At 40.1% G+C, this 17,054-nt stretch overlaps 2 protein-coding genes across 2 annotated transcripts in view; both read right to left on the reverse strand.

The window, feature by feature from the left end:
• Nucleotides 1-4,799: 4,799 nt before the first annotated feature.
• Nucleotides 4,800-7,842, reverse strand: LOC116313700. The gene is made up of 3 exons (XM_031731472.2): nucleotides 7,539-7,842; nucleotides 5,443-5,754; nucleotides 4,800-5,310 (listed from the first exon to the last, which is right to left on the reverse strand). The coding sequence occupies exons 1-3, from the start codon at nucleotides 7,675-7,677 to the stop codon at nucleotides 5,114-5,116; spliced, it is 648 nt and encodes a 215-aa protein (XP_031587332.2). The 5' UTR covers nucleotides 7,678-7,842; the 3' UTR covers nucleotides 4,800-5,113.
• LOC120434237 (immunoglobulin lambda-1 light chain-like) overlaps nucleotides 5,164-17,054 on the reverse strand; it is a 31,842-nt gene continuing 19,951 nt past the window's right edge. The window contains exon 4 of the transcript XR_005609008.1: nucleotides 5,164-5,239. The gene's annotated coding sequence lies outside the window, so the exon portion shown is untranslated. The remainder of the gene's footprint in view (nucleotides 5,240-17,054) is intronic.

The raw sequence follows: 17,054 nt of genomic DNA on the forward strand, positions 1-17,054 counted from the left end.
TTCTATAGTTTCCTCTACCCCACAGTAACCAAATTTCCCGGTACTATGTTTGCCTATCATGAATAATGTATTATTTAAGCCAGTATGTCCAAATCTCAGTCTGGATATGATCACCTCCTCCCTCCTAGTCCGTCCTGCATTTCTCATTCCTCCCACCCTCCTTTGAATTTTATACAACCAGCGTCCCTTCCTTTCCTCCTCCCACTGCTTTTGCCATCTTGCTCTCATATCTTGCCTTACCATAATCCTTGGGCGTTTATCAATATGCGTACTTGTGCGTACTTGCGTTCTCGTGTACTCGTGAAACGTCATCAGTCGGAGACCAAGTACTGTTCCAATCCGAAGTACGCATCAAGCCGAGAACACGAAAAAGTCCCGGATGTGTTCTCGATCCGCCCATTTTATCGAGCATGCAGCGGTGTAGACTTGGGACAGCTATATATCCCAGAATGCATTTCATCCAAAACTCAACAGCGGACTCCCGGCACATCGTTTTCACCCCCCCGCTCGCGGATGTCTCACTACTCAGGTTAAAGAAACCCCAGCAGCTGTCTATAGTATTGGGTGTCCACTAAAATAAAAATAAAAGCTTTCTAACATCTCACCTGCTTGTTTTTATTAAGGTATGTACACATATGTACATGTACACTATTTTTATTAATAGAGGTTTCACTACTGAGGTTAAAAATGATATATAAGTCACTTAGATCACTTCTAAATGTTAATGTTTGGTGTATTTCAGTGTTTTATTTGTTCCTGAGTAAACCGGTTTGGCTGTGATTAAAGTTAAGCTTCATAACATGTTACTCACAGTTAAATTAGGAGGGGACGGCAGTAAAAACTCCGGACCTGTGACATCATCACGTACGCAGGTGTTCCAATTGTACATATCGCGAGTCCGTGCTCGCGTTCTCGGCGGGTACGTACTCACCGAGAACGCGAGTACGTACTCGCGTACCTGGACATTGATAAACGCCCCTTATCTCTGCTTGGCCAAAACTAACAGCCATGTCAACCACCCCATGTTTTACGGCCTCCTTTGCAACTCTATCTGGCCGTTTATCAATGCCCAAGTACGCGAGTACGCACTCGCGTTCTCGGTGAGTACGTGCCGCCGAGAACGCACGGGAGTACGTACCCGCCGAGAACGCGAGCACGGACTCGTGGGCCGTCTCTCAATTCTCAAGTACGTGAGCACGGACTCGTGATTTGTACCAGCGTACGTGATGATGTCACAGGTCCGGAGTTTTTACTGCCGTCCCCTCTTAATTTAACTGTGAGTAACATGTTATGAAGCTTAACTTTAATCACAGCCAAACCGGTTTACTCAGGAACAAATAAAACACTGAAATACACCAAACATTAACATTTAGAAGTGATCTAAGTGACTTATATATCATTTTTAACCTCAGTAGTGAAACCTCTATTAATAAAAATAGTGTACATGTACATACGTGTACATACCTTAATAAAAACAAGCAGGTGAGATGTTAGACCGCTTTTATTATTATTGTAGTGGACACCCAATACTATAGACAGCTGCTGGAGTTTCTTTAACCTGAGTAGTGAGAAGACCGCAAGCGGGCGGGGAGGGGAGGGGGGGGGGACGATGTGCCGGGAGTCCGCTGTTGAGTTTTGGACGAAATGCATTCTGGGATATATAGCTGTCCCAAGTCTACACCGATGCATGCTCGATAAAACGGGCGGATCGAGAACACATCCGGGACTTTTTCGCGTTCTCGGCGTGATGCGTACTTCGAATTGGAACAGTACTTGGTCTCCGACTGATGACGTATCACGAGTACACGAGAACGCAAGTACGCACAAGTACGCATATTGATAAACGCCCTCTGCCTTTTCATTCGCCCATACTCCATAGTGCTGCCCACTACCTGCTCTGTGCTACTGCTGATTAGACCTTGTGTGCAATCTACAACTATGCGCGGCCTGGTGCACGCCACTCTGCCAGGTGAGCTGAATTAGAGCAATCAAGGGCTGGCGTACCTAGTAGACCTTAAAAGCAGTCATTTGACCCGTGTGCAACATACTGAGAGGACAGCAAACAAAGCACAATCCACTTTCCACTGTGAGGAAGATTCTGAGCTAGACAGGCTATCGGTAAGCTCTTGGACTCATATTTGCTGCTTACATGTTTGGGAACAATGGAAGCTCAATTGTGGAAATGTGTTTATGCTTTGGGAAATAGTTACTGCTAGTGATGGGCAGATGAAGCTTCATGAAACACTGAAGCTTTTCATCCAATTGGTTCACCCCAGCGCAAAGCTTCGTGAAGCTTCATTTGCTCTAGTAGGACATCTAGTGGACGTGAAAATATTAGTTGGCATGAATTTGAGGAGTGTGGCATTTTGCACACAGCTTGTAAATGTCAACAACAAAAGGAGTGTGTAAAACATGTATATTGTAGTGATGGGATTATGCTGTGTATATTTATACTGGCAGTGTGGAAAATGATCATTTGGAAATGCTTAAAATGGAAATGATCATTTACTGTGAGGTGAGGTGTGGTTGGGGTATGGACAGTGATTGTGCTTTTGTAACGTTGAGGTATGGACAGCTACACACTGTCTGCCTGTTCACATTTTATTCTGTAAAAACTACATTGTCACTGCTTTTATGACCTTTTTAGTGGGGAGAACATATCTAGGATTTAGTGATTGAACAAATCTTTTAAATCTTTTGTCCTCCACAATGCTAAATGGCTGGGAGTCCTCAATCACCATGCTAACCAGGTCTTCATCTATTTGAGATTGTTCTCCTGAGGAAAGACAATAAGAACAAAGCACAAATATAAATATCACACACGTAACTTATTACAGTTGTATAATATTGTTCTATCATTTAGTAACATTACTGCATGCTATATTATCATGGCATTTGATGGCTCACCGGGTCTTTCTCCACAATCCGTGTTCCCCTTATTCTCATGCAAAGCTCTGTAGTGCCTGAGCATGGATGAGGTGTTGTTGTTATATCCCAGCTCCCTGGCACATAGCAAATACTTCACCTTGTACAAAAGTAAAGACAGCTTAACATAAATTGTATTGCACCATCAGTATTATGAAAATACATCTTCTGTAGAAATGTACATACCTTGTTGGAGGAATAAGATCAAAATGTTCCCACACAGGGGAGGACATCCTCCTCTTCTTAGCTGGCCCCATTCTCTCCTGACTTTCTCTCCTCACTCTCATAAACCTCCAAACTCTCACTAACCGCAACTCTCCATCAAACACCCACATTTTGAATGAAGTCTGAGGGGTTTATATCGCTGTCATAGCTCGCGGCAAAGTTTGAGCCACTTCATGAACCAGTCACGTGGTTTAGCCGGGCAGCGAGGCTTCGGACGTCATCATTTTCAGCTCCTCCCATAAATGAAGCAAGCCTCGATACGCGCTTCGCGGAAACGCCCCCTCCATTACTCGACACACGCTTCGAAGCCTCGATACAGAACGTCCCATCACTAGTTACTGCATTTAACTTTAAAAAATTGTATTGAACTTTTGTCTATGTTAAATGGCTTTACTGAAGTGTATATATTTTTATTTTATTTGTATTCTGTATAATGCATTTAATTTATCTGAATGATTAATGAAATGTTCTTTTTTGTTTAAAGGTTTTTCACCTACCTATCTAGCAAAACAGCTATCTAACTGGCTAACTACCTGATTGACTGAATGAACCTGAAACTGGTCAAAACATACATTGAGTGAAATTCAGAGTCTGGTCAGAGAACACTTGACAATGATCATCAGTGATAATATCTATAAACAGTAATAAAAACAGGGCTGTGTTTTACGTCAGCTTCAGCTTCATTTATTTGTACCCATGGTTAGATTTCATTGGCAGTAGGCAGTCATCCACCTTTACATACACATTTACACAACAGTACAAAAGTAGGACTACTTGGAAACATCTCTGTGATCTCTGCCAAGACAAAAGGATCAGAGAGGCTGGCGTCGTCTCAACACTGTTCATAGTGTTTTCCTTTAGTGCTGCTGACAGCATCTCACAGCGTGGTGTGATACGTGATACCTTGTAAATGAGTTATTTACCTCATAGCCGATTTTTTTTTTTTTTTTTTTTTTTAAGGCTCTCGACTTTAGTTCATGTTTGTTTTCATCACTCGTTGTCGTCACACCGAACCTCCATCAAATTGATGAATGTTCTTTGTTTGAGTTTGTTTCTCTGTGCTAGTCTTAATTATAATAATTATGATTTTATTTACTTTTAACTCAAATTTATTATTTGTATAAATTGTACTAGTCTGAAAAATTAAGCTGATTAATCAATGACACATTTTGATTACTTTTTTTTTTACATATTTATAATTATTATAAAAAGCCAGAAAGATGCTCAATATCAATCTGAACTGATGGTGTCTTGTGAAATTGTTTTTTTTACAAATGTTATTGTCTTAATTTATTCACTTTTTCAGTGTTTGTACATCATAATGGTTCAACTTGAGTTCTGTGGGATTTAATGTTTAGACTTCATCTTGTATTTGTCGGTTGTGATCGTACTAAACATCAACTCTGTAACAGCTCTGAGTTCACACTTTGTTTCTCTCACATACATGAACACAGATGCTTCCTGAATAACTTGAAGCAGAGTTCATGCTTGTAACTGTCATTGTGTTATTAAAGTGAAAAGCCACAGCTAACGGTGTGGAGGCTGCAGAGCAGAAACCCACACAGCCCGTCTGCTGCAGGAGAGCAAGTTTATGATCTGTGAATGCTGCAGTCATACGGGTTATGTGTCACAGAAAAAATGAGAAGAACATTCTTAAAGTTCAAATCTTTATTTCTACTTCAGACATAACTACACTGTTATTTTGTTATGGTGGGATCTGAATGCATCAGTTGAGTTTTTCTGCAGAGATGTACAAAAAATTAAAACTTCACATAAAGAATCTACGCTTCTATAAACACATCAAACATGTTTATTTGTAAATTTATATTAAACAGATTAAGATTATTTAATGAGAAAAGGTCAAATGCTCAGTAATGACACATTGAACCAACCAGAATTTAATTTACATTTCTGACTGCTGAGCCAGGAAATCTGATGGTGAGAAAAGGCGAGCAGAAAACAGTCAGTCAGCATGTGTGCAGTTGGTGGACGCTCCCTTGTTTGTGAGGATCATCAGCAGAGAGAGTCCACAGCAGTACACCAGACTCTTCACTATCAGCACTGTGTACAGCAGGCAGAGCAGCTTCACCTCGTGTATAGAAGGAAGAGAAGGCAAAGTTGGTGGGAGGTGGAAGAGTGTTGGTGGAAGAGCTGGAACCTCTGAAACAGAAAAGGAGTCAAATGTTTGGAGCTGCAGTGAGAAATGTCAGTCCTCTGCTCCTCTGCTCTCTTTGACAGCATCTCCACATGAAGCTGAATCACTGCTGAACACAGTCACCAAGCCTTCATTACCTTGTTGTGTTTGGGCCTCCACTGTGCCCCCCTCGTGCTTCACCCAGCAGCTGTACATGTATGTGTCAAAAACATCCCGATCAACCGTCCTGATGGCAATGGTGCGTCCCGACTCTCTGAGCTCCAGCTGCTCTCCCTCAGCAGGGGGCAGCTCCTCCGCTTCTCCGCCGTTCTTCTTCTGTCTTTTCCAGGAGAACTGGACCAGAGGAGGAAACATGGCTGAGGCCACACACAGCAGGGAGCTGTTCCCCTCCAGGTGGGCTCTGGATGCTGCTGGGTACACGCTCACCACGGGCTTCACTACCTGCTCATCTGAAGTTTGACAGCAGCAACAAGCAGCACAGACACACATTCACACAGTCAGCAGCAGCTTCCAGCACTGCACTGCATTCAGTCTGATCCTGGAAACTACATGGACTCTGATCACTAAACTACTCATCAATACAAAGTTCACTACATACACTGGATTCAGCTTCATATCAAACACAGTCATCACCTCATGTCATCATGGCTCACATGTGGAATGTCACAGTCCTGGGTCGCTGACTCAGTGTTTTTTGCATTATTGTTTTTATATCATGATTTCTTTATTTCTATATAACTTCTAGTCTTCTCAGTTCTTTTGTGTGTTCCAGTTGTGAGGTTTAGTTCTGTGTCCAGTCTGTTTGCCGTTTTACTTTGAAGGTCATTGTATTTTGTTTTGCTTCCTCCCCACTTCGTCTTTGTAATTAGTGTCAGCCGCGTTCCCGTTCATTGTCGCGTCATCTTTCATTCTGGCCTGTGTGTTTTTCTCTCCTGTACTGTTTCTAGTCATCCCAGTTTAGGTTTTGTTTAGACTTTTGCCAGCAATAAAGCCGATGTTTGAGTTTAGGTTCCACCTCTGTGAGCCTGCATATTGAGTCCTTTTCCTGCCTACCTGCACACAGACCATGACATGGAACACTCAACATATTTTTACATAATGAAATAAAATGTATTTCAAAATTACTTCTCCTTTAATTTCTCAGGGGGGGGCGGGGGGGGGTCCGAAATATTGTATATCTGAAATGTAATTGAATACAGAGTTTTGTTTATACACTTTAAATTATATTTTGCATCTTAAACAGAAATTCTAACGCAGACACTTTTGTTCCAAAAGAATCAATCTCTTTTCATATTAAACTACATTAAAATAACTCTACATACCTCACCATGATTTAATTCCAACACAGAAATTTTTGCTGTTGTATGAGTTTTTAAATAGGTACTTTAAAATGTGTTATAATACATATCACAAGTCTTTGTAATTGTTAAATATGTATTGCAATAACGGGAATAGTAGAGATGTATTTTTTGGTTTGATGACATTTTTTTAATATATGTAAATAATTTATTGCCAACGTTTAAATTCAATTAAACTAACATTTGAATTTGAGTTAAAAAGTCTCTCTCAGTAATATGAAATCATTTATCATCATTTGTGGTATAAAATCTAAAGTATGTGATAGATGATATTTTCTTAGAAAAAAATTTCAAAAAATAAGTACAAGTAACAATTCTGAAATTTTTTGAACTTTTTAATGTCATTTGAAATTTAGACTCACATAAAACAAGCAACACATACAAACCTGTCCTAAATTTGTTTTATCACATTTTTCAAATGTTTTATGCATCCCTGATCAATATCTACTCCAATTTAAAAATTAAAATAATTACAACAAATACTCTTTCAATGAAGAAAATACATCTTTGACTACCATTTGCAATTTCTCTTTAGCATAATTTATATTTACAAATGTATGGCTATTTTAACATCAAATATGATCTTGTGTTAAAAAACCAGCAGATGGTGCAGAATTACTGAGATGATCAAATCCTAAATATTTGTAACATCACTAATATTTGCAGAAATAAAGAATAACTTTAGTTGTTCAGTGAGATTTCAACATGTTTTCAGAGATTATTGAGCTTTTCTTATGTAACAATGGCTGCAGATGAATTCTCTACTAATGATGAAAAAACTAACATGTAAAGCCTGAAGCAGCAGAAACTGACTTTAAACACATTTTCAGCTTCTACAATAAAACAACTGAAGGAAAATAAATGTTTGTTCTTACCTGTTACAGACAGTTTGGTTCCAGAGCCAAAGATGAGGTACCATCCTCCTCTCACAGTGAGACAGACTGCTACAAAAACCTGTCTGCTGTTGAATGTGTCAGCTGAGCTGAATGAGTCCAAATGAGGAAGCAGGATCATATTTCAGCTCCATGATGTGTTTCTCTAATGTTCATATCAACATGACTGTCTCTTCTTCTCTTTTCTTTTAGCCACACTAGCAGCACGGCTCTGATGTTAATGTCAGTCTGTTGGTCAGTCCACTACTTTAGTCCACATGAAAATAGAAAATCACTATATAAGCACCAGTCCATTTATCCCATCAATGATACCACCACTACAATGAAACATGCTGCTGATAGTATCATGGTTTGGCCCATCTGGCTCACCATCATTAATCACACCATCAATTTTGAATTATAGCAGCAAATTGTAAAGAAAACTATCAGAACATCTGTCTGTGAACTGAATCTCAGGAGAAAGTGGGCCATGCAGCACCACAATGACACAAACCAGTCAAGTTTGTTTTCTTTGTTCCAAATATGGTGAAAGAAAAATAATCCAGTGAATCTTTTGCAGCTTGATGGCGCTTCTGTAAAAAATAGAGCCAGAGTTATTTTTTGTGGTGCGGAGCTCCAGTGTGGTGGATTTTTGTGTGATACGTATAACTATGTAACTATATACACTATATATCTATGTGCACTGAACATATATATTTTAACTTTCATGTAGAGTCTTAAGCACAAGGCATTTTGCTTCACCAAGGTTTATTAAGGTTTTACAGTAACAGGGCAGTTAATGCTGTTGAGAGTTCACCTGAATAACTCACTCTCCAGCTCCAGTAACTAAACCTCCCTAATACACACTCAACATTTTTCATGCAGCACAACCAAAACAGTAACATTGTAACAGAGATCCTGAACACATCACGATAAAATATCATACGATATAATCACACACACACACACACACACACACACACACACACACACACACACACACACACATACTTTGAACTACACTGAAGTGTTTTAAGAACCTATGTAGTTATAAGGAAGATTTAATAATTAGGATTAATGTGTGACCTTTGACCATGTTTTGACCTATTGTAAGAAGGCAAAGCAAAGGGTTAACCTAAGGGTGTCCCTTTGGGCAGAGGCGTCAGCCAGAGCCCTGCCCGTACCCTGTGGCCTGTACCTGACCCCTGCAGCTGTGTTTCGGCGCGTGGGAAAGTTACCCAGCAGCAGGGGGTGGGGATACTGGTCCTTATATATTAGGGGACCAGAGGACACTCCCAGCACTTTTTCCCCTCTGCTGTTACTCTCTGTCCATCTCTGTGTTGCTCTGCTGTCTGTGCTTAAGGCTGTACACCCCGGGGTTTTGCTTTGCTTCCTTTCTACTTTGTAACTTTCTTGCTAAATGTCTGTATGTATTTTTTCTGCTGTTCATATGATTCAGTGTATTAAACTCTGTTCCAAGAATTCTGCTCTTTTCCAGAGCATCTTTTTGAGTGTCTTGATTTTAATTGGATCTAAAGAGGTTGGATCTCCACATCGTTGGTGGGAGAAGGTTATCATGATGGCTTCAAAATTTGCGACCACACCAGCAGCCTCGTAGGAACACAAAGCGTCCATGCCTGCTGTTAAAAATAGAGCTTTGGAACAACCAAGTCCAACAGAGTCCAACAAAAAATGTGTGAAAGAGCTGGAAGCGAGTAGTTCATGTGAGAAAATCCAACATGTCAGAATTAAAGCTGCTTTGTGTCAAAAATGGAGTCAAATTCTTCCAAACTGATGTGCTGGACTGATTATCAGTTACTGCAGGTGCTCCAGCCGAGGAGGAGCAGGAACCAGCAGAACTGCCAAACCCCACTGACACACATCACACACACCACAAATGCCACACTCACAGAGAGACAAAGATAGAAAACAGAGGGAGGAAAGATCGATGGTGGGGAGGCAGCAGAGGATCGGGGGACCATAACACCATCTTACACAGTTATTAACTAATGAGCTCATTGAGTAATCTGAAACATCACTTTGATTTTTCTAACAGCTTCATTGGAATTTCAGCTCACAGTGGATCTGCAACATGAGCAGCTGAAGACCTTCAAGGGCTGAACTTGAACTTTAAACACTCTTGGGTTAAACACACAGTTGTACTTCAGAAACTGTGGCAAAATGGTTTAAGGACAACAACGTCAAGTAAACAGAGTGATCATCACAAATCTGATCTCAGTTCAATAAAAAAAAAGAAAATGTGTGGTAACAGGTGTGACTTTCCCCAGATGACTATCACATCTTTGTGGGTCTAAAAGGATTTTACATACAGCCCAGTTTAGACCCAGTTTTGTGGTCTTGCATTTAAAAAGAGTTTTTTTTCCATATCTGCTAGTATTTAACTTTATTTTTATCAAAGTTGTACTCAATATATGAGCCTGATCAATATGTTAAATGATAAATGTAGTTTCAGTAGTGAAAACATCTGTTGATCTTATGTAAACACAGTGATTGGTGACGACCTACCAGAGGGAGGAGAGGACTTGACAGAGCATAAATTAGAGCTGCAGAGACTTTTGGCATCTGTTTCCAGCAGTCCTGTGAGAAGTTCAGATGTTTGGATTCCAGAAATTCACCATTGGAAATTCTAGCAGAGCCACCAGAGGGATCAACCAGCTGCCCAGACAGTGTACAGAGAAATTGATCTTGCATTTCTCCATCTCTTCTCATCATCATCATCATCATCATCAAATTTGCTGTCTTGGATTATAATTCTAAGAAGGATTTGAACTTCCATCATTATCTGGTAGATTGCAGCTTCCCCCAGCACTGAGAAGATTTGAGGTCCCACTGTATTCCTGAAGGATCAAATTTTTAAGGAATCCTGTTTTCCTGTTGGATTGTTTCCAATGTTCCCTCTAATTTTTCACGTGTCTGAGCAAACACACAAACTCCCTGAGCGATCCCTTGGACCACTGTGAGCGACAGCAGACGTGTGCACTGTGGTCATGCCAGCATCGAATCCATTCAAGTTACATGGTTTATTAAAATTATCAAATTACAGCATTTACATTTATGTTAGACTACTTTTAATTAAGTGCTTTAGCCCACTTACAATGAAAATTAAAAAAAATCTAGTCATTGACCTGTGTAGTATGTTAACACTATTGGAAGTAAAAATAACTTAAACTCCAATTTTGAAAACACAACTTTATTTTTTTTTAATAAAGCTCTGACTTGTATTATGAGTATGTGGTCTGGGAGAGAGTCCTGTAACTCTGTCTGCAAAATACAGTATATAATGACCAATGCTGGGCAATTAATTATATAGTTACTTCTTCAAAAAAGTAACTCAGTTTGGCAAACATCAACGTTTTGTGCAGCTATTTTTTTTTTTAAATGCAGCCAAGGCGGTTTTTTAAATAAACATTTCAAACTATTTACAGAACAATCAGCTGTTCTGCATCAAATTTGATGCCACACAAATTATTTGTGCCACTCCAAACAATAATTTCTGTCCACTCTGAGATAAAGGAGAACAACAGCCTGATACCTGCAGGCCTGACAACAGGAGATGTATCACTCCTGTAACACCTGTAACATTCAGCAGTCGCCTCATTGTTCTGACACACACAACAAAACTATTGACTACACTACACACTAACTACACAAGATTTGCGCTAAACGTCTCAAATCTCTCACATCTCAAACCACCGCCGTCACTCTGAAAACTTCCCCCCGTTTCTTAACAACTAGATGCCGCGTTGCCATATCATTTTTTGATTGGTCGACTTGGTACATTTTGGGGCGAATAGGAAAGGTAGAGGGGGGTGGGGTTTGTTTTTGCTCACAGGCTTTCAAGCCTTTTTTCTTATAAAACGCTGTTTTTACCGTTTCTTCCCGCAGTAAATATAAACAACGACAGTATTCAGGAAGAAAACCAAACATTGCAAATATTTTTATCATAACTCTGGTTTTACGTGGCCTATCAACACAATTTAAAAACTGGTATAAAGTCCACACTTTTCCCGTCAGTTGCTCCGTCTGTCCTGCTCACATCTCCAATGGTTGTACACGTTGTCATTAACGTGGCTTCACTCCACATCAGCCACGCTGGTTTGCTAGCTAAAACACCGGTGTCGGCACATAAGGACGCTGTCATAGCCTGTCAACCACGTTGATTGGCTGCATATAGATGAATGTGAATCGCATCATTGGCTGAACTATGGGATAAGGTGGCATTCATTCTAATCCCATACGGGAGCAGCCAGTCACTTACTGACTAACACTGCAAAACAGAATTGTTAAAGTATTAATTTTAATTTCAATTCAGGTTAGATTTTTTTGTGCGCAGAGACCGTGCCAGCAGTGCGCAATTGTGCACGTGCGCAGCTTAGAGGGAACATTGATTGTTTCCATTAGCACAAAACACTGAGATGAATTACATCACCAGCACTGGATATGCTCATTCTCTCCTCCAACCTCTTTCATCCCAAAGATGAGGATAAAATCAGTATTAGTTCAGAGTAGGTTAATGAGATAAGTATAATTGATGCTATTTGATTATTATTATGTGACTGTTAATATTATTTATTTCTGCTTTTGCTTCACTTCTGCCAATTCTCTTTAATAAAATATCTTGGAATTTAAGTGCAAATTGTGGAAATTCCCTTTTTTTTTAAACCTTTGTGAAATTAAAAAAAAGGGTAAAAATCGGAGTATTAATCATTTTAGTGTAAACAGCTCTGACAGGTTACTCCAGGGCTTTAAATGTAATATTCCCTTGGGACTTACTGTCCAGGCCTCTAAAATCAACCCAGTTATTAACAAGTGTCACCATCCGGGGGGGGAGCTGTCACACAGGTGTCACTGGTTAGTTTTGACCTGCAAGGCTACTCCCCACATAGCAGACAGTTCTGGCCCGGATCTGGTGTCAAGCCGGCACTGCTGGCTGACTTCTGGCATGGTAAGTGGTATCTACAAGAAATGATTGTGCAGTGCCTAGTTACACTTTTGTCAAGGCGATGTGCGGGGTGGGATGGGTACTTCGGGATGCTGCAGGCCTGTACAGCTCCTCTAGGGAGAGAAGAGCACAGTCAATGAGCCTCTGTGCTGTGTTGATGACCCTTTGGAGAAAACCAAACTTGGATGCAGTATGTCAAGGTACTATCAACGGAGCACCTGTAGAAGGACACGAGCAGCTCCTTGGCTAAGGCGTTGTTCTTCAGGACCCTCAGGAAGTGACATCGCTGCTGTTTCTTTATCATAGCTGTGGTGTTTGTTTTCCAGGATTGGTCACCACCCAGGTACAGACCCAGGAACTTGAAGTCAGAGACCCTCTCCACACAGCCCCTATTAATGTGTGGGCTGAGGGTCAGATTTGTTCCTTCTGAAGTCAGCTATTATTTCTTTGGCTTTATGAATTTGGGGACCAGGTTGTTTCGACTGCATGATGATGACAGTTTTTCCACTTTGTCCCTGTATGCAGACTCATCTCCCCCCACAACAAACCCAATCACAGTTGTGTCATCTGCAAACTTCAAGAAGTGTTGTGCGGGTGGGTGGGGGTGCAGTCGTGATTACACACATCCCTGATAGGAGCCGGTGTTGAGGCTGAGGGGTGAGGACAGGTGGCTTGAGGGAGGCTGAGGTCGTGTAATTTGGTTACCAGTCTGACAGGGATGATGGTGTTAAAAGCCAAGCTAAAATCAATAAAAAGAATCCTGCCGTAACTGTCCTTTTGTTAGGGTTGTATGGAGGGCTATGGCTATGACATCTTCTGTTGATCTGCTCTTCCTGTATGCGAACAGGTGGCTGGGAGTCCTCGAATGATGTGAGAACCTGCATGCAGCCAAAGCTGCTTGAATGTAATTGGTCAGAAACACAAACAGAAAGCACAAATCTTGTCCTGTGATTCCTGATTCAGCATATTCAGATACAAATCAGTTTATTTAGACCAGAGAGAAAAGAAGGTGATAGAAAGATGAGGCACCATGACTGATTCATCCTCTATAAACATCCACAGGAAAATGATGGAAATCTGTCCAACAAAATCAGCGTCCTAATGAGCCGCTGCTAGAAGGACAAAATCCTGACCTGACATCAGTCCAAGATTTGTCTTTAAAATGTCCTAAAGTGAAAGTGTCTGGTTAAATGTACTGAAAGGTGTTAAACAACAAGTGCTGCTGGAAGAGTTTTCATGAAGAGAACATTAACACTGTGAATGAGGGATGGACTTTGATTCAGTTTGACACAATCTGTTTTTCTTTCACTTTGAATAAATGTTTTTGTGGAAGTTTGATGTCATCTGTTCCTCTTGTTTCTGTCTTAAAACATGAAAAATCTGCTCAAAACAGAAATAAATAGAATTGAATTTCTGACAGCAGTAAATAAAAATCGTCCCTGAGCTCAGTATGTTTGTGACTCTGAGATGGAGGTGAAATCTGTGAACCTGGGCTGTGGTTTACTGCTCTCTTCCTGTCACAAACACTGTTTGACATCTGTTCATCTGTTGGTTTTTGTTCAGGCTGCAGGGATCATTTCTCACTGTGGGGAGCAGACTTATAACAGTTACAGTAGTAGGTGGCTGAATGATCGGGTTTTATGTTCTGAATCTTTAAGGCACAACCAGTTTGTTTATTCTCAACAGAAAAATCATCTTTCTGGGGATGGCCAAAACCTGTATTAAGTGTGCAATCAGCACCACTCTTATCTGTAAACCCAATCACTCTGAATGTTTCTGGTTCTTTCTTCTGGTACCAGTATATCCAAGTAGAATCACAGTTTTTAATCCCACAACTAAAGGTGACATTTCCTCCAGCTCTCTTGGTCAGTGTTGAACCACCCTCATTGGACTCTGCTGCCATGGTAACCAGTGCTGTAGAGACACAGACAGATAGATGAAGGTTAGTGTGACAGTGTTTGTTACAGGTTGACTTTGTTGGCTCCTGATTGGCTGGAAACACTCACCTGAACACAGACAGCACAGAGCAGCAGCTGGGAGGAAAAGCATTTTGTGCAGTGGTGTTTCCTCTGGTGAACCTGGGGAGAAGTGGCGCTCTGATGCAGCTGAGGCCAAACAAGGACGAGCTGTGAGATCAGACGAGGGCCACGTGGTTTCTAACAGGTCCTCAAAGCTCCCATCAGCCCCTGCGGCCCACAGATAAGACTGCTGCTGCTGATTGACAGCTCAGCTGAAGCTGCTGTGTGGTTTCATCGTCTTCATTTCAATCTGACAGCAGATCCAAAAATCTGGGTCACATGATGCAGAAACACTCAAACACATTCATGTTCCCACAAACACATTCAGGCTGCTGTGAATTTACTAACACACACTGTTATCTGTTGCTTACTTCTTTATATAACCTTTTGAAGATGTTCATCTTTTCTTTGTTTTTGTGAATCAAAATCAATAAATAATATTCACAGCATCTCAATTTTAATTGTTCTGTTTTATTGACGACAGTGAAAATACACAAACACAATATCAGCCACGGATATTAATCACTTACAAATATTTGATTTAGTTGTGAGATCATAATATACTTCAAAAATTTTCATACAGGCAAAAAGGAAACACGATGAAAGCAACATAAGCAGGCATGTGCAGAGGGGGGCGGAAGGGGCTTGAGCACCCGCCCCTTTCCTGATGGGTGCCCAAAGTGCCCTTTTGTTGAGGCAAAAAGTTTTTTTTAATTGTTAATTTATTTATTTTTTTAATGTGTGTGTGTGTGCGTGCGTTTCCTGCCTTTCTGGAGGGATTATATTTCACTTAAAATGATCTAATATGCACTTTAAATATTATAATTATAATATTTAAAAAACACGCTGTATTTTAAAGAACATACATTAAGAAACAGATTATATTAGATTTATATTTTAAATAAGACAAAATGCTGATTTTACAGCAGCAAAATTATTGTATCTCTAGCACCATGATGCCCATAGTATATACAGTATTGTGAAGAAGGTCTAAAATGTCCCTGTGTGCACGTGCATGTGTGTGTTTTATGTATATGGATTTTTTTAATTATTACTCATGATATAATTTGTCCAGACATGGCTGGTAAGTACATGAGGAGGAAACAGTAGGAGCTGTGTGAGGCTACTAAAGGCAGTGAATCTCTCAGCAGCTGGATTACAAAGAGCACAGGTAACATTAACACATGTACCAGTTGTTGGAGAGGTATTCCAGTATAAAAATAATAATAAGCACAACTGAAATGTTTTGCTTCTATAACATTTTTCTGTCATCATTTTATTATAGATTAAGTGTAAGAGTTGTTAAGTGTGGATAACTAGATTATAGTTTATTGCAAAAGCAAGTTGTGCCTTGTTCTCAGATGGACAGCAAGTGGAGAGTGATAGATGAGATGAGGAGATGAAGGAGGAAGAGAGGCAAAGAGTGATTCACAGGCAGGGTCTAGTTTATTTCTCAGTTTTGTGTTGCCTTATGGTTCCAAGCTCTGTCACCAATCTTTGCATTTTGTTATCATCTCATAACACTTGTTTAATCACCTACCATCTCTCCTATGGACTTTTTAATGTCTACAGTCTCAGATCAACACAGCCCTGCCCTCCAGCACTATCAGTAGCAGGAGCAGCAGCAACCCCTCAACAGCAACATTGTACCCATCAGGTAAAACATAGGCTACGTTTGCTTTGCCTCACAACGGTGATATAGTATGATGCGATCCCATATTAGATTCTTGATGAATGTGTGTTGTTGTTATTCAGCCTGGTTCAATGTGCCCCTTTTTAACTTTGAGCACCCGCCCCTGTAAACGTCTCTGCACGGCCCTGCACATAAGGAAACATGAATATGTAGAAACAGGCAGGTGTAGGTCTGCTGCAGGTTCACATCTGTGTCCTCTGATCATTTCATTTGTGTGTTCATCATCTTTATACAAACAAAGAGCAGAAGAAGCTACTTTGAAGCTACAGCTGATAGAAAAATGATCAGACACTGATTTGATTTTTCAGAATGATGAATGTTTTTATTTCCCCCAAATACATTTGAACTCTTAGTGACAAGTTTAAGAAAACTGATATTTATTAATATTTACGTGAAAAATAAAGAAAATATGTGATATGAAAATCAATTAGATTTTAAATGATATATAAAAACATTCAGAATAAAAATCTTATTTTATAACAAACACATGTGGTTCGGTTGTGTGTTTAAAATATGTGCACACTGTGGTTTTTCCCACATCTTCTAATGTGTTTTGTTCTAAGTTGGTTTCAGACTGAAGGATTCATTAAACCCTTTTTAAGAATCCTTCAAAATGATGATCATCAATGATAATATCTATAAACAGTAATAAAAACAGGGCTGTGTTTTACGTCAGCTTCAGCTTCATTTATTTGTACCCATGGTTAGATTTCATTTGCAGTAGGCAGTCATCCACCTTTACATACACATTTACACAACAGTACAAAAGTAGGCCAACTATGAAACATCTCTGTGATCTCTGCCAAGCCAAAAGGATCAGAGAGGCTGGCGTCGTCTCAACACTT

The sequence above is a fragment of the Oreochromis aureus genome, linkage group 18 (assembly GCF_013358895.1).
Source record: "Oreochromis aureus strain Israel breed Guangdong linkage group 18, ZZ_aureus, whole genome shotgun sequence".
Classification (NCBI taxonomy): domain Eukaryota; kingdom Metazoa; phylum Chordata; class Actinopteri; order Cichliformes; family Cichlidae; genus Oreochromis; species Oreochromis aureus.